The sequence below is a fragment of the Vanellus vanellus genome, assembly GCF_965231255.1.
Source record: "Vanellus vanellus genome assembly, chromosome: 9".
Classification (NCBI taxonomy): Eukaryota; Metazoa; Chordata; class Aves; order Charadriiformes; family Charadriidae; genus Vanellus; species Vanellus vanellus.
Window position 1 is genome coordinate 16,514,764 of NC_138914.1, and position 18,964 is coordinate 16,533,727.

Below are 18,964 nucleotides of genomic sequence, written 5' to 3' on the forward strand. Positions count from 1 at the left end.
AGAAAGTAAGTCTTCCAGATCGCCCTTTTTGAAGTTATTGTGTTACAGTTTTAAATAACCGTTTGCAGCTAACCGTATCCTGTTCAACTGACTGTAGTTAGTGAACATAATTGCCTGCTTCCCACAATCCAATTTTAAGTCCATCTAGATGCCCAAGTCCATGCTATGTATTACAGCACCTCACAGGAGAACTTTGCTATTGCTACGGATGACATGCTTGAGACTTTCTGACATCGCTGTGCTGTTAACTGCCCATATTTCCACACCTGGTCACTGAAGCCTACAGAGCAATTCTTTTCATTATCAGTCATAGGACAAACACGGACTATGTACAATCATCTTTAACTAATGGAAAATAACAGAACCTAAACATGCACCTCCATTGTATATAACTTCAGGGGCCAAATATATTTTAGTAAAAACTTTTTTATTGTCCATTTCTTGATATAGTAAAATCCAGCCCTGTACTTTGTGATGTAGTTACAATTGAGTATGAATCCCGTTCGAGAAAATTAAACTTCTAAGACCTACCAGCAGCACAGGCTATATCAATAGATGTACTCTACTGCTTTCGGCTAGATTTTCAGCACACCTATGGATTTCTACTTGGTAGTGTAAAATGGCCTCACTGACAATCATAACAGCTGAAAGATCTTCAATGTATAAAATTTCAAATGTTTTTCCACCAGTTCAAGATTTGGGGATTTTCATATAAAGTGTAGGAATAACAAGCTTCTTACCACGGAAGTAAATCTCAAGCTCATAAAAAAACCCAAAACCTAAATGCAGAAGAAGTGCTCCAGAGAACCAAGCAAAGGAAGCCAACAATACAGGACACACTAATTATAAACACTACGCTTTACTCAGTAGTCTGCATAAAAAGTAACGGTGACTACAGCTCACTTGTAGTGGAAGGACGCTCATTAACACAGACTCCAGGTAGGCAGCCTGCCCGGCATTCTCGCAAGGAGGGTAAGGAGGGACAGCGTTGAATGGTATGAAGAGTAAACGAGTTTCTGAAGTCTAGAGAGGGTCCTTGTGGGGAGGCAGCAGGTCGCTGTAAGAAATCCCTTACTGTTGCCGCTCTGGCTTTCCCCCCTCCATTGACAGACAGATGATTAGTGTCCAGAAGCTGTCAGACTAATACCTTTCACCACCAAGAAAATCAATGAAAAGCATAAAAATAAATTGCAGCATTTTGACAAAACAAACTTGTCATCACATATCTTTGCCTTTATTGTTCAGCTATTCTCAATTGCCAAGGTGCTCCAAAACTAGAACATGCCTAAAAACTACAACTCAACCTGTATTTCCAGCATGCAGAATGACAACTCATTTACATAACACTCATGCCTGCGTTTCTTCCTTAAGTGGGTAAAAACAATTCCTGTATACTAACACACTGCATTAAATTAGTGGTAATGTTTATAGAGATATAAACTCTAAAAATATAAACTTCTAAACATCTAAAATTAATTTAAGATGTCACATGGACAAAGTATGAGCAGAAAACATACCATGCAGCAGTGCAGGAATTTAAGAGCACAGGTACCAGATACACATCTGGTAAATGCGAAAAAAAAAAAAAAAAAAATCAGAACAGGGCTCTTCTTGTTGGTAATGACAAGAAGGAAGTGACAGATATTATTTGGTTCTTTTGTACCTACTTGTAAACCTGTACCAGACAGTCTTCTATATTGTTGCCTTTCTGACAGCTATTTCATTGACAGAAATGGAACGTCAATCTTCAGGGGAGTACAATTACGTATTATTCATTTAGAAGTTGAAGATTAAGGGTGCAGGCCTCATACACGCTCTGCAGTGCACATGACAGGTAATACAGAAGATAATTATTGGAAACAGTCTGCTCATTTTCCTACCTTGAATGTCTTCTGCCTGCCCATACAAAAAATGCCTGTTCGTCTACCTGATGGTGTTTTGTGGTATTTATGCCATAACAGTAGGGTATATTCTGAGCTCACTTTTTCTTTTACTAAATAAATCATCACTAAAGATACAGAATTTTTTTATAATATAAGAGCTGCTATGTTGCAGAACTGCTACATCACTCTTGCATTTGTCTAATACCAAATCCACTAACTCCAATTTTAATTGTTCCTTCAGTCTCTCACTGATCTTCTCCAAAGTATACAATTATATTCAGAAACTGCCAAATTAATACGTCAAATGGATGACTGTAAAATTCCACATGAAAAGAAACACAATTTTTAAATATAAGAGCCCATTTAACACCTTCACCAAAAATTTATTAATGTTTTATTAAAATGAATGCTTAAATAAGAGTGGCCTGAACTAAGCAGAAAAATAGCCTTCATTTGGAGGTTGCGCCGCCTCAGTGGAAATTAGAGGCCCGTTGGTGAGCAACTAGGTACTGTTTTCACGAGTTGGCTTTAAGAATGTTCTGCTCTTTGCAAGTAGCTTAGTGTAGAGTTTTGCATTTTTTTATAATCTTATAACCTGGAGGCAAAACACTTGCTAGGTTGTGCTTATAAAGCAAATCAGGACAGAGAGATGAAAGCGTGTCTCTATGTGCGTGCATTTGGAGAACACAGGTGAAGGATTTGGACTGTACCGCGCCGTAAGGGCCCAGAGAGCACGCATTATTCACTAGGAAGCATGTGAGTACAGATAAAGAAATAGAGGAAGAAAAACTGAGAAACGAGAGAAGCTCTCCAAGCAACAAGACCTTATCAGAGTGAGCCTTAGCATCTAGGAAAGCTGGAATTCAGGGATGCACCATCTCAGTCACATATTCTGACAACGTGACTAAATACCAAAGCATAGATTCTTCAGAGGCTGAGAGGATGCCTGGCAGAAACAGATCTGCTAAGAGGAAATGATGCTGCTTCCATGTTTGTCTTCCAGAATTGCTTACTTTTCCTCCTACTGCAAAGGGTGAAAGGGGTTTGCAGTCAAGAGATATTTAATTTTCTTTTACAGATATATTTAGTTCATTTCTTTGGGGATCTCATTGCTCTGACAGTCCTTAATTTTTTGGATGTTAATGTGGTTTTTTAGATTTTCATGCTTTGAGCAGTTGAATCTATTTTTTCCACTGTTTTTATGTAAACAAAGTGCCGAGGAAACTATAAAGAAACTTTTTTCTGTCATATGAAGCAGATACTTTTCCATAAGCACATCCTAATTTATTTAATAATGAATTTAAATTATATTTAAATTATTTAACTGTGTGCAATATTCAGGGTATAAGATAAACATAATTTGGCTAAATGAAATCATAGAACATGTCACGTTGCTGTGGAGGCACCGATATAATTTTTCTCCCTAAATATAAAACCCATAAACTAAGAAAATATACATACATACATATGTACACATTATTCAAAAGAAGTACTGAGTTTAAAGAAATTGAGGAGGGAAGGAGGTATTTAAGTTCACTTTAAAAAATAAACAGCGAACACAAAAATGGAATTTCATCCTGCTGCAGGTTGAAAAGAAATATAGTCAGCAGCAAACAACCCCCTTTTGTTTAACACTTCCAGCTCAATCCTAAAAAGAACTTCTATATCCCTCCAAATTAGTGGTAGCCGAGAGAAGGCACAAAGGGTTATTTCATTCTTTTTGTGGACGGAGAGCCTGAAAGCTGGCATGAATCAGCGAGGTGGTAGCACACATCTGCACTGCCACTCAGATTTTTGGTGCAAAAGGAAGACAGGGACCCCACAGGTACCGGGGAGGTGAGTGAACTCTTCCGCAGTGAAGATCAGGCACCGTAGAACCTTCTAAACTAAACGAAAAAGGAGCAAGACCAGATCAAACAGGGCAAAGTTATAGAATTCACCTGCTGGATGGTCGATGCCATATAAGAAGCAAATTACAAGAAAGGAAGGCTCTGAATGTTACCAGAATAAAATGCTAACGAGCAGAGCTTGCTCTCTGATTTTGTCTCCGTGGCAAGAGCAGCAATGATAAATATAATGCATGCAATATCTATACTGTTGGGCTTTCGGGGAAACGGTACTGGTAACAGATTTCGCCACTGCATCAATTCAGTGCTTTTTTTCTTTTCTTCTTATTCCATCGAAAATAAATTTTGGAAAAGCAAAATACAACCCCACCCAAACAAATTAGTAATATTAAAAATATGATGTCAGACTATTTTTCATGAGAGCCAGCAAAGATTTCTTCTTCATATTGCTGGAATAACTGATTTTAAGGGCCTCATCTAGCACAGCTCAAAGACAGTTGGAGTTTTTCGTTTGTTTTGTTGGGTTTTTTTTTTTGTTGTTGCTGCGCAGGGCTATCTGCTGTACAGCAGGAAAAGCAGGTGGCTCATTTAGTGCAATCACACCACTTTGATTCTCTCCCATTTTAAACTGATTGGCAACGGCCGGTTTATTGTGTTTAAATAATCGGCTCATTGTGTTTACATTTTCTTTAGCATGCAGCTCAGTTGCACTGAGCTAGTGGCTTCATTATCTGTAACTCCCTCCGAGCTCCAAACCAGCAAAATCATAAGCCAATGATCCACGCCAAATTGGCGCCCACCGCAGTTTGGATGGAATAGTTTTCTTTCCTCAATGGTGGTGCCTACTACCGTTGATTGTTCAGTAGATATTCTGTTTGAAATGCTTTGGTAGGCAGGACAAAACAAATTGGGACAAATTAAAGCATTATCCCTTGATTTTGACCGTAGGTTTTTGTTTGCATTAAATCAAATGCTTCATTCTCTTGTATAAGCAGATCTTTTCATTGTAGAACCCATCTATAAATATGTATTACTTCACTTCCTTTTACAGCGGATGTTAAGAATGTAATGCTAAACACAAAAAGGTTGCCACCCTCAAAAGCTCGGATTTGGGCTGATTCAGAGAGTGCTAGGTCTCTCCGTTTCAGGTCAGTCATTTACTGGAAGTGGGATTCAGCTATCATGCGTGGAGGCAGCACAGAAAGCTTTCTGCCTGTAAGACAGATGGTTTACCACGGAAGCACACGAACCATCTGTTTTGAGAGCCTCTGCATACACCCTCACATGTAATAACTAAATTCAATGGTTGATGGGACCAGTGACGTGTCTTTTTTTTTTTTTTTTTGTACTAGAGACGCACAAGAAAATAAAAGGGAAAAGTATAATAGATATAGTCCGCACTTCTCTCATGCTATAAGAGGAGAAAGGGGTAAGGGACAGTCCTATAGGCTGTGTGAAAGCCATGAAGACTCCAGTGCTGAGTTACAGGTTAAAGGGAAAAGCTCTTTCTTACTTCCCCAGGATGCATATTTTGTTTCAAAGGACAACACATAAAATCACTATTGGTTTTTATTGTCATCACGATAGTAAGACCAGGTCAATAGTGACAACAATGTTCAAAGGTGAGTTAGGGACGTGAATGAAAATGAATTACTGGCAGAACACTGTTTCCCTTTAACAGTAGGGCATTTTGCACCGCCTAGTTTGAACAATCTCCAACTTTCTACAGGTTAAAATTCTTAATGTTGCATCAAAGATTTGCTTTAGAGCCCTTTCAGATTGTTCAGTAGTAGATATGGCCCAATCCCTCTTCCACTTGAGCACAGCGGGAACAGGAAAGGCACACAATTTTAGCATTGTAGTCAGATAAACTGTTCTTTTAACAAGAAACTCACTGTAGGCTGTCTCCAATACTCGTAACATTCAACGTGCATGGCATCGAGTTACACGCAGATCATATGGAAAAGAGGTATTATGAGAATCCAGTCACACTGACAACCTTGGCCTCCTTTCATATGACTTTGGGCTTGTTTTATTTCATTTTGTTGTTGCGATGTTTTTTAAGAGATAGAAAGTCAAGTTAATTCTTACCTCTTAAAAGAGCCCATTGTTAGTAACTTGTTCATCACGGCCCCTTCAACCTCCCCAAAAAAGTAACCGGTCTGTAAGGGGAAAATGCAAGAAATTACCAGAAGTGTAGATAAATGCAAAAGAACATTGGATGCGATCGAAACCGGCATATTCCAGGATCTGACAAGAGCGGCTCTGACAGTTACATAGATAGGTTTTCAGGACTACTGCTGCGTAAAAACTGAAGAGGACTTCACAGTCATGGCAAGTTATAGGGATTCCGTTATTACCCCTGAGCAGATGTGAGGGCTTATACAATATATTGAGGTACGTTATATAACATCTAATATCAGAAATAAAAGCCTTTCGAACCTAAAGCTTGTAAAGAAAACACACTAATCTGATCACAAACCCTTGTGATTAAATGTTACTCAGAAAACCATATAAACAGGTTGTGAGAGGATTTCATAAACAGTCATAAAAAAGCATTGTTTATAATTCCTCCATGACCTGTTTAAGGAGCTGGAACAGTACATTTCATCAGTCCTATAAATTTTAACTCCATTCAGAGTCATTTCATACTTAAAACCACTCAGCCTGATGAATTACTCATTTTGTCCTTGTTCAGTAAATGTGGACTAATAAAAATAAATCTCTGTTGAGAAAACAAACATTGATGTTATGAATTTGGTACGTAGCATGGAAGTGACTCCATCATCCGCAGCCATTCATATGGCATTGGAAAACCTTGCACGTGCAGCGTTTTTCTAGCTCGGGAAGACATTTTTGTATTTTAGAGCCTCAACTCCCAGAGGGATTGGGTACGTTCCCTGCATTGTTTAAAGGGAGAAATCCCACAATTTATGGGGGGGAAAGGGCACTACACTCTCAAATTGCACAGATTCCACAGGTTGTGTATGAACTAAACCCCAATTCCATTACAAGGAACTTAGCTGACCTCAAGTATGCACCTGGGAGTTTGCAGGCAGAAAAGTTACAGCCCTAGCCAAAAAAAGGCATTCCTCCACCTAAAAAGCAAGTATTTCCTTTTTTTTTTTTTTTCCACTCAGTGGAAACTTGGAACATTTTCCAAAACATGCGGGTGTGTAAAGTCTCCTAGAAACAAGAGGAACATTTGTAGCTTATGTGACTAAAACGACCAGCTTCAATGGCCCTAGCTGACTGATGAGGAAAGATTATCTTAACTATTGGAGAGGCAGTCAATGTCAAAAAGCCCAAACCATAAATGACGAGTATAACCTTAGATAGTAATAAACCTGATTTATCGAGTTGTGTTTCATTCTTATAAAGACATTTCAGTGACAGTTCTCTCCACAAAAGCTCCATTTGTGAATGCTAGTTCTCCCCCAAAGATTATCGATTATCCCCCATCTCCATTATCATTACTTTTTAATACATTAGTTGTATACATTCATACATTTAATACATTTAGTTGTAATTCAGATGAGGAATTACACTGCCCCTGAACAAGATTCTTAGAGTAGTGCAGGTCGTTTTGGAAAGTCCATAGAAAAGCAGTGCTGAAGCAACCCCAGACAGTTGAGTAATTGATAATACTTCGTCCCACGCCCCTACCTCTTTCCCCATCTCCAATAAATCTAGAGTGTATACGTACATACACATATAAAATAAACAATCATATACTATGATAATTATCATAATATTACTCTAGCATTATATAAATATAGAGACAACTTTACTGTCCATCTTAGGCTTAGGTCTATATCAGTAACGGCCGAGTTTCACCGCAGCTAAGCTATTTTTGAGGAGCTACCAGTGCTAAATACGGCAGAACCAGGTATGCCAGGTGTGGCAGAACCACCCATTTGTCTCATTCCATGAAACGGCAGGAAGGTTTTCTCCCTATATGCTTTAGGAAGCAGCGGCATAGGAGCAAGAGTCCACAGATCTTGCCAGTGGTGGTTCCCTGACCTTCCAGCAGCCCTGTGTGATTCTCAGCTGTTTTCCTCCTTGCCCAGGAAAGAGACGTGCAAGCATAAGCTTTGGACTCGCGTATGCTGGATGCTGTACCAATCCATGGGCAGGAATAGACATTGCTCCAAAGACCTGAAAAACTAGGTCATAACACTTTTCTAGCCTAGTTCCGGGCCAACAGTTGTCCATACAATATTCTTCAAGGGAACAGGTAACGGCCAGTATCAGGTAACATACCAAAGGAAAAATCTCTTCCTAATCATATTTACCGACGGTAGCCAACGATCAACTAGCAAATCAGTTACACAAGCCACAATTAAGTACCTGTGAGTAACATCAACAACAACAGGAGAATAATGAGACAAAAATGTTTCAAATGTATCAAGATTATTCTACACTGAGTGTTTTTCCTAAGTCATTGCTCAATTAAGTAGAAAATACAGATTTGATAGAAAGATAGATACAGGAGGGGAAAAACCATAATGCTGCTTCTAACATCATGTAGTCAATATTTAAGCAATATAACATTTTTAGTTCATATGGGACAGAAGCAATAAATTTAATAAAGTAAAACAAGATCAGTTCCGGTGATCGGTTTTGCATATAAGAAGAATATGAAGAATGACTACTGCATGACACAGTACATCATGCTTAACAGTTAATGCTCTAGTACACGTTGGAAGGATAATAGTTTCAGAAAAATCGTATTTTCGTTGTTTATTACTTGCTAATAGACTTTTCAAAGTCTCAGCCAAAACGGAGCAAGGAAGAGAGGGATCACAAGGAAACATGTAATTACTTTTGCACTGTGCAAAGGTGAAAAGTCACCCAGAAGCTCTTTCCGATAGCTGCTTCTCAGTAACCAACCTAGTCGTAACAAATGAATTCATCTGAGGGCTAAGCAGTGTGGATATTCCTATTTACAATCCCAACACATAAAAGAAATACAACTTCAGCCAGTTCTGGCATAATAGGGGCACCATCCCAGCAGTTTTCAGGCAAAAGTTAAAGAGAACGGTGGTGGTTTCTTCATAAGGTTTCCAGGATTGACCAGTTATACGTTTATTTTTCCCTATTTTTTTCCCACAAAGTTAAAGTTAATCAATGTTTTGAATTATCTTCTCATTAATCATGATCCTTGTCCTCTCTGTTGTGATGCTGAGTGCTTAATTTTAATCCTTCCATGACTGTAATCCACTTCAGAAAACAAACTCCTCAGCTAACAGCTCTGTAAAATTTCATTACCTCGAGTTTGAAAGTAAAAGCTCTGTGTCCCCAGCGTCCTCCCTCCCTCCCCAACCTTTCCATGTGGCAAAAATACCACAGGGAATCTTTTTTCTTGGGGTAAAAATGTTTTACGGAAGACAGACACTTGTGCAGCAAAAAAGCCCTTTAAGAGTCATTTATGGGTTTGAGAGCAGACCCTGCCCCAATGGGAGACCGAAACTGAGCTCTTGTGAGAAACAACTTACGTTTTTCATTGAAGGAATTCTTTTTAATTTTATGCTACTAATTCCTTAACATTTTAAGAAAACCGCCTATTTAAAAAACAAGTGACTTCACATAAATCTGTTACATGAGAAGACTGAATGAAAATCCTTCACTTACCTGTCTATAGTCCTCGGACACTAAAATAAATCCATTATTATCTATTAGGTAACAGTTGATTGCCTGAAAAATAATAAAATTTGAATTTATTTTTTTATTTTAGGATATAGCAGTAAGTTAATTAATTATAAATGGGTGAAGACTTCAGGTTGTTATAATGGCTTACATAACTTCTAAGTGAATGTAGTCTCAACTTATGGGATGTTATCTGATGTAATTTTCTATGCATTTGATGCAAAACAAAACAAAGATGTGTACAGGAAGGGAGGATATAAGATAATTATAAACAAACATAAAAAGAACAAGGTCGATGTTTTTATAACCAATTGTTAGAAGTTTTGTTTATAACTGAGTTTCCAAAGGCACAGAACTTTGTTGCTCCTGATGGCTTCTCCTGTGTTTGGAGAAAAACATCAGCACAATGTCATTTACCCTAATGATGTATTAATGAAAACACAGTGTCAGCCTGGAGGACCGACAGGGGACCAGGTAATATTTTTTAATTTGTTCATTGGGGGATGGGACCAAAAACTTCGGTAAAAGAGGTCCCACAGGTCTCCTAAAGCTTTTCAAACTGTGTTTTTAATTGGGAACTGGATTTAGAGGTAGGACTGTTAGCTTTTCGTAGGTCAGACGTATAAACTGTATAAAACGAGGTAAACCCAAATCAGTGCTTCCCTCCATACGTGCATGCACTGCTTTAACCTCAAGTGAATTACTTGCTACAGGCAAAGTTTTAATTACTGCGCTTCAGAGCTTGAACATAAGGTTCAGCTCAAACCTTTCTATAACTCGGTTTCTCTTCAGTATTGCTAAAAACCTACCTCAGCATTAAATCTTTAATGTATTTCTATTGTTGCTCTCAAATGGGAAATATTTTATCATTGTTTCTTGAATTTTATGTGACATTTGTGTAAAAAAAAAAAAAAAAAAAAGTAAGATGGCTTTCAATGCAGGAATCATCACGGCTTTGGTTTTAATTCAAAGCCTTTCCTGCTGCAAATGGGCTGCACAGAGACATGATAAAATACACTTTCTGCTACACTCTGCACATCCAGCCAAATCTCTCTGCAGTTTTAGAGAGGAAAGCGGTTCCACGCAGTAGTATTTGTGCAGGATGTTGTGAAAATGCAGTCTGATTTTTCAAGAGACGCTTAGAGGTGTCGGATTCTCATTCCGGCCACATATTAGTTCTGTTCTGTGGGGCTGAAGAAGAGGAGCGATTTGCAGAAATGCTGGCTTGCAGTTTAGTTTTTAAAAAAGCAAAAAGCCCGTATCGGGCAAAAGTTTGGAATGAATGTCATTTCCTAATGCAAATGCAGGATATTCATTCTAATAGAGGAACCTAAGCTACAGACACCCCCGGTGACAGAAAACCTGTCAAAAAGGAAGTTGAAACAACTCATTTCCAACCTTTGATCTGCTAGAAAGCCAAAAATTGGCAAACGCAATGTGAAAAGCTGATGACGCTGGCAAAGAACCGAGTAGGGATAATGCGTTCAGAAGAGGCAGCTACTTAACCTCAATGGTGTGTGAAGGGTGGAATTTCAGAAGTAGACTGTAACACCAGAACGCTGCTCTCCCCAAAGTCAATCATAAACCTCCCACTAACTTTATTAGGAGAGGAGCTAAATCAACAAAGAGCTCTTTTGAGGATACATATTTGCAGTCCTCATGCATGAAAGATTAATCTAAAGATAGCGCTTTAGAAGCAGTATTTCTCCACAGTACAGAAAATAAATAAAAGTAGTTATGCTGGGCAAGAAAGAGTGTAGGCTTAGTTTCATAGTTTATGGATTAACGCAGTTGGGAAAACACTGCCTTGATTCAAGAATTAGTGGCCATATCTCAAAGCTCTAAGCCATAATCATTCACTAGCATTGTTCAGAATTTAAAAAGATATTAATGTTTTAGCATTATTATTGGACACAGGCATTACACAATAAGTGGAATCTGTATCTTTTTGGAGGAATGCGAAGATAACAGGGTTTCTATTTCAATCCATTTTAGAAACACTAACAAGGGAAAAATATTCGTTCAGGAGCATTCATTCATCTGCTTGCCAGCAAGATAAATAACGCTCAATAGTCAGCACTACATTAATCAACAGTTTGTAAATCAAACTTAGCACTGAAAAAGGACAGTGGGGTGCATTTACTCGTCCAATACATTAGCAAATCTCAAACAGGAGATTTCAGATACAAGATTAATGCGTGGGATAACAGTATTTGCATGGACTAGACCTGTACAAAAGAGGTGTAATTCACAATGTTTCATGGGTATTGGAAATGAACTATGCTCAGGTTTGCCCAAAGGCTCAACTTCAGTGAACTTCAGATTTCAAGGGGAACGTTCCATAGGTGGAGAGTCCCTGAGCTTGTAAAACAGAGTAGGCATGAAGTCCAGTATAAACACAGAGAGAATGTTGACTGAGGTCTGAGAACACATTTGGATTACAGTAACTTTGATCAAGTTCAAGTCCTATATGTATTTTTCACAGCTCCAATATATAATAACAGTAATGGAATGTAATATGGGTTAAGAAACCAAAAAGGGAAAAGAAAGAAAACAGAACATTAAAGTAAAATGTGAGACATCAGAAAAACAAGAAGAAACGAGCAAATTCAAAGCTCTTAAAAAAAAGGGGGGGGGGGATTTCTAATTAATTGTATGTCCATATTTTAGAATCAAAAGTGCCATACAAACTCAAGTAATTCTCTGTATGACTATTGCACCACTCTGTTTGTGTTAATGCCTTAATGCTTTTAATTGCTTTAATTTATACCATAACTGTTCAACAGATATTTTCTTGTCATTGAGAAAAGACAGCTGTGAAAGTTAACAGACTCAACAGAGGAGCTACGATAGTTGATTGAGTCTTATCAACAGTATATTTTGTCATTGAAAAAATGTTTGGAATCTCTAAATCACCAAGGTTTGCACTATTACTAAATTTCTCCATATGTTTACACGGCTCCTGCTGGTGTCAAGTGAAAATAGCTGTAAAGTCTTCAAAATGCTTGAGTTTTCTTTGCACGTGGATGTAATAGCAAAAGAAGTTCTGCATAAATATTTAGCAAAGTATATGACTAATCTTATTAACTGCCAATGTGACAACAAAAGAAAAGGGTGATTTGTTTCTGGCTGCACTCTCTTGGAATCTTTATCAGTGTGTACTTGCTTCTTAGCACGGACAGACCAAAAACATTTTTACAGTAATGATAATATCCTTGTTTTGATGAAGTAGTTGGCCGCTTTGCAGCAGGAGCGTGTTTTAGACAATCAATTATGCAACATTACTATTTTATCACAAAGGCTATTGCAAACGAAGGAAGTCATCTCTGCCTAGTTTTTAACTCCAAAAGCATGGTGGTTGAGGCTAAACAAGGAGGAGATTTTATCCAGCGCTCTAACTTTACCCAGACTGCCTGCCGTTATACTTCTCAAGCTGGTTGGCTATGACTGGAAACCTATTGATGAAAATATTTAAAGCTGCTGGAAACAGTTCAAGGTAAAGTTTGCACGTTAAGTCCATAGCAAGGTACAGTAAAGCAAGGCCATGAAACTTGGGTAATTAACAGTTCTACAGACCTCCTTTTTCAATACATGTCTGATCACCCTTAGGAGAATGGGGTAATAAACGTTATGAGCTCACCTTAAAATTGGTTAATGTGCAAATGAGAGCCTGGAATGTGGGCTAAGTAAGCACACCTGTGTGGAATCTGCTTTGTTTTTCATTACTTCGTATTTGGAAAATTTTACTTAATGATTACAATGATACAAGCTTTAAATGGAAGAGTCTGTAAATTGTTATAGCTAAAAATGCAAAAGATATGTTGACTCATATGGTCCATTTGATTGTCAAAGATGGCACAATCATCTGGCCTTCGTGTTTTGGCTTACTGTAAATTTTATTTTCTATTATTTATCGCTATCTCTATCCTGCAACTGTTAGATCCCAGGGTCCCAGTAGATGAATTATAGTTTGTTGTAAGTTTTGCTGATTTGGTATGCAGAAGACGTTAGTGTTCTACTCTTATAACTGCTGATGTTTTAAGTTCTTTCTCCCTAGAATGGTTTTTGCAATCTGAATCTCATATAAAGCAGTAATGTATTTTAAAAAAATTTATCACTGCACCTATGTCCTGGACTCACTTTTCAATAAAACACATTTCAGTGTCACAGTATATGAGGCTGCGTAGTAGAATCCTAGAAGTGACATTGCTAGGATTGATGATGTACCTTTTCAACTTTTTCTAAAAAAAGTAACCAAAAAAATTAAAACAACGTTCTTTGCCTTAAGCAACTAAATATCCGATACAACAATGACAAATATTGGAAAGTGCTCCTTAAATGCACTTTTTTTTAGCACAGTGATTTAAAGTTTTGAATTACCTGTCCTCAGGAAAGCCCAACTCTGCTAACTTTCACTACAGGAAACATCGCACACTACTTTATGCAACTATTATTGTTAATTTTTTTTTATGTCCTGAACAGCCCTGAACAAACAGTGCTACACAACACAGCACACACTCCAAATGAATTAACTTTTGTGTAGGCAGGAATACAGTCAGGGCAGCAGTTCAGGTGGCGGAAGGTGTGGAGATTTCATTGGAAATACATTAATACAGGGGAAGCAGCACCTCCAAGATAAGAAGTAGGAGTCTATTTCAAATGCTGGGACACTCAGAAATAAACCTATAAGACAAGGCTATAAGAAAGATAAGAAGAGACAGCAGAGAAAAAAGGAATAAAGACTTATGGAATACCGCAAATAATGTATGTGGGTTCCTATTGTAAAAATTAGGGACACAAACTTGTGAGAACTCGAACATGCTCAGAAGAAATGGCTTCAGAGAAAAAAGAGATGAGAAGGCATTGTTTAAACACCAGTTTGCCATGGTGGGGCTAACCGCTCAGTTTTTGACGGTTTGCTGTGAATGCCGTATGTTATGCTTCATTCAAAAGGGTGTAAAAACAATGCTGTACTGACTGCTGACTCTTGGTGATACAGATAGGAGCTTTCCTGAAAACAACTAAGAATGTATAAAAAATTGAATAAAACTGTATAAAAACTTTTAAACTGTATAAAAAAAAAGTGATCTTACTTAAAAAAAGATTGCAAAAACATTGCATTATCATGAATTACAGAGCTAAACAGGCTTGTGCCTTTTGTGTATATTTTGCAATAGTTCCTTTGGCCTTTGTGAAAAGTATCATACAAATACAGCCTGCAGTTTTTATTTCCAGATGTACGAATTTACATTTTATCATACTTAATTCATATAGTTTGTTCAAGCAAAGTTTATCAGATGATCCAGATCTCAAACCATTCACTCAGCTTAGAGGTAACACATGGATGTTATCAGTAATTGGTTTGTTTTCCTCCAAGTCACTGTGAAGAACTATATAAGATACAATATCTCAAACAACCCTTATTTTCTAGTATTTTGTATGCCTAATTCCTCCCCATATATCAATACAGTCTGTGCTTTGTCATCCACTTTTTAATTCATTTAACGTGTGATACATTGGTTGCTTAACCAAAATATCATATGGTGATGTCAAATTCTTTGTAAAATCTCTGCATAAGATATTAAAAATACTATTTTTATCTAGCAAATTAAATTACATAAAAAGCTACTTTGGTGAGTTCATAAAGCCAAACTGACTGAAGTTACTTTTTAATTTATTTATTTCTGAAATGCTATTAATGTATAAGTGCTGTCTCAATTCAACTCTGAATTCACATCTAATTCTAGCATGAACATCAGAGATTAGCTTCTAAGATGAACAATAAAGTAGTAAAAACATGCCTTAGAACAGCTTCAAGTGGTTTCCAAAACTGGATTCACAATGCACAAGTTATTACAATGCATATTTGAGGTATCATTGTCAATGTTGTAATTAAATGGATGTTTGTAAGCAGTCATTGAAAAGTCTAAATAGTATAACATTCAGAAGGTGATTCCAAATGCCACCAAGAGATTAATTGAGTTTGAACATCTCATTGTACATTATAATCAACTTTATGTTCTAATAGGCTAGAGACATAAATAGAAAAAAAAAATCTATTACTTACTTCATCGTCACAACTTATAGCACATCTGCCATCGAGAGACGCACACTAGAGACGACATCAAAAATCAATAAAATATTTTCATTTCTAGTTTGGTGATTACATAATATGACATTTTAAAAATCAATATGAGCACACTTATAAAGAAGTCGACATTAATTACTTTTTTATCTGAGAGCAATTGTTCTAAAAATGGCTAGTTTTAAATCTGTTTACCAATCCTATTCTGTTCCTGCCGTCAGAAAAAAGGTGCATTCACACTGTAACAATGTCAACTATTTTAAACACCATCATCTCCCCCATGTGTTAGAGGCTTCAAGACCATTTGTAGACAAGAATACATGATTTTCGAAAAGGACCTGCATTTTAAGGGTTATTCTCTGAAACAGTACAGTTCCAATCTGTTCTCAAAATAGGAATGGCATCTCCTAATCTTTAGAAAGTACACGATTATCCTCTTTGATGAGTACAAATTCTATATCCTGAACATATCAGGTGGAGTTTACTGAAGACTATAAATGCCAAGCATGATTCAGTAATATAGTTTAGTTAATTAATCTGTGTGATATTTCAGTTACAGAATGTTAGAAGATAGGTCTAGAGTAAGTGAGAAGGCATAATTCTGGTATCAGCGAAAATGAATTAACATGTGTCAGGCCAACAAAGTAACTCCCTACATACAGGGGTCCAAAATTAATAACTTCCTTGCTTCCATAAATATGGGATCAAGTAACTGGTTTTGACCACTGAGTTCTCTTCTTGGTGATGATAAACTGGAATGTAAATCAGAAGAACTAGCCATTATATACTTCAAATCCATTGTTTGTTTACAATAGTTTTGTTTATGACAAAAAAAAATGCAGATCATCATCTGAAGAGTTAGAAAGCTGTTGTGGATTCAACGACAAAGAAAATTTCAATTTAAAAAATACCTGTCTGCTTGCAGTCCAAAATTTCCGCTGGAAAAATTCAAGTTTCATCTGGATGCCTACAGCTGGGAAACACACAAATAAAAACAGTGTGTTATAATTCCTTCAAAATAATTACTTAAAATTAATCAGAAGGAAAAACAGTCCTAAAAAAAAAAAGGTGGGGGGGAAGTAAGCCCCAAAATAATACACACACACACCATCCCCCACCCCCCCAGTTAAATTGAGGAGATCAGTTGCATTTTAAATCATTTACAGTTTGGTTAAACATGAAGATATTGCTAACATAATGTGAAGAATACACAAGGCAAACATCATTCAGATAGCATATGTCTCCGTAATTAACATAAAAGAACCACAAACTGAACATATTATGTTCACATCTATCTTATATATTTTACCGATAGCAATATAACAGCTGTAGGAACACACACTGTTTTGTGCTGAAACTACATGAAAATGCTGGCTAACATTTCAAGTCATCATTTGTTATTTGGTCCTTTAATCCATGAATTATGAATGGAACACAAGAAGCCTATTTCAAACATCAAAACCTTCTTTTTAAAATGAAATTAAGAGCATTATATGCAATTACGTCAAATGAAATTATTTGACAAACGTTGCTGGTTTTCACATTTCAAAAAAGGTATACTAATGATAATAGATACCATCAAGATACCACTGGTTTAAATAATATATTTCTCATTACCTCAGGTGGGATTATGTTTTTCCTCATAGCAGTAAACCTTTCTTCCCGCCTAGTCTGAGGTTCATAGCAGACCTAGCACTACCTTGCACTATATTGTCGATCAATAGAAAGTGTGGTTTCCATAAGCTCCAAAGGCAGTTGATTCTTCTGGTTTCACCTGCCTGTACTAAGAGAGGGATAACACATCCCTCTATCTGTGCTGGAAATTTCCGAATCGGCTTCCTTTTACTTAAAGAAGGTAATACGATGAAGAATATGGCAGGAAACAGGGACAAGAGGGCTCAAGACATCTCTTTCAATTACTGTCGCCAGCTATTGCTGCATCCCTGGACCATATCTTTTACACTCTCTCTCACTCACCGGGCACTCCTTGTGCCAGGCTCTTCTGCTAAAGCAGCTCACTGCTGGCCCTGGACCAAGTGATAGTCTAGCTCCTCAGCACAATTTATCAACCGGTTCTAGTTCAGTGCTCTACACCCCTTCTTGTCAGCTTACAGGATACATAATTGCAAAAAGAATGAACTGGGCCCCAGTGACTAACCTATAACCTTAGTACACCATTTCTTCACAAAAGCTGCAGGTTTTTAAAGCGTTGAAGGTCTCGAGCCCTAACTTCTTCTAGTAAATTTATTGCTACAACATTTCATTTAAAAACAAGCAAAAACTTAAAAAAAAAATTAGTTGTTTTGGAAAATTGAAGAAAATTTCATTTTTTCATTCTTCCTCTAGGATCCACAGCAGGGATCACTTTAAAACATATTTACATTTACATTATTTGTACTTGCTTTTGCAAATGTACATACGCTGATGACATATATATATTTTATTTTGTGTTAGCAGGTAGAGGAAAATGTACGTGAAATTAAATCTGTAACAAACTGATACAATGGCAGGTGAAATTACATAATGAATTTTCTTATTATAGCAGGTTATAAATAGTTTTCTGTTATCTGTAACTCATGGATGTTTTTGCTTAAGAGACTAAGTAGATAAAACCGTTTCTCCTTTTGAATAAACTCCAGAGGAAACTCTCTCCAGCCACATTTTATTATCTAGTAATTTATTTTACGGTCAATGAGAAGATGCTATCTGACAGCCGTGCAGCACATGTTTTCTTCATCTGTTGTTTGCCTTTAGGTTCATTCCTCATATGCAGGTGATCTACACGTTCTAACCCCTTTTTCAGAAATGGAGGCAAAATATACACATTCCCAGGAACTTTCCACAGAGTTTCTGGGTCCTGTATCAGCATTCAAAGCATCAATCTCATATTACATTTCTACTGATCCATTTAATGATGTAAGAATTTATGTAAAACCATTTATATGAGTAAAAGACTTCTTGATTTCAGCAAGCAAAGTTTATGCCTTGTTTTCTGCGCGTGAATGTTCCTGTTGAATTCCCTGAATAAAGCCAAAAGATCAACACTGGACACATGAGCAGGTAGGTGCCCTGCTGAATCTAGGCATAGATTTGACTCTAACAGTATAAGACGCCAACTTGCAAAGAATGTCATCTTTTGCAGACTTCAGGTGGAATCAATAGGTTTCTGATCAAGGAGGATCAGACTTGTTTTCCAAAAGATACAGAATGAACAAGGCTTCTGAGCAAGAAAGAATTAAGATACAGAGACCCATAGAGCTGCATCTTTCCCCAAGTGATTTTATAACGGCATCTTCTGGCTAATCTGTTTTAAGAGGCTGAGTTCCTGAAAAAGTGGATTTTCAAGAGTATTTAGCTTCTTAAAGACGCAGATTTTCAGAAATGTTTACGTAGAGTAAATTCCTACTAATTTCTATGGTTCCATAACCAAACAGGTTCCTAATCTGTTTAACTATTTCTATAAACCCTCCAAAATGCTTGTCTCCATCTCTGGACTCACA

The 18,964-nt window shown here is 37.1% G+C and overlaps 1 protein-coding gene across 1 annotated transcript in view; it reads right to left on the reverse strand.

Moving 5' to 3' along the window:
* The window catches only part of CACNA2D3 (calcium voltage-gated channel auxiliary subunit alpha2delta 3), a gene marked incomplete at its 5' end in the record, with an annotated part of 465,227 nt that overhangs the window by 31,019 nt on the left and 415,244 nt on the right, over window positions 1-18,964 (reverse strand). Inside the window, 4 exons of the mRNA XM_082487543.1 lie at window positions 5,822-5,892; window positions 9,365-9,427; window positions 15,447-15,491; window positions 16,376-16,437. Coding sequence (XP_082343669.1) covers window positions 5,822-5,892; window positions 9,365-9,427; window positions 15,447-15,491; window positions 16,376-16,437 — 241 coding nt within the window. The remainder of the gene's footprint in view (window positions 1-5,821; window positions 5,893-9,364; window positions 9,428-15,446; window positions 15,492-16,375; window positions 16,438-18,964) is intronic.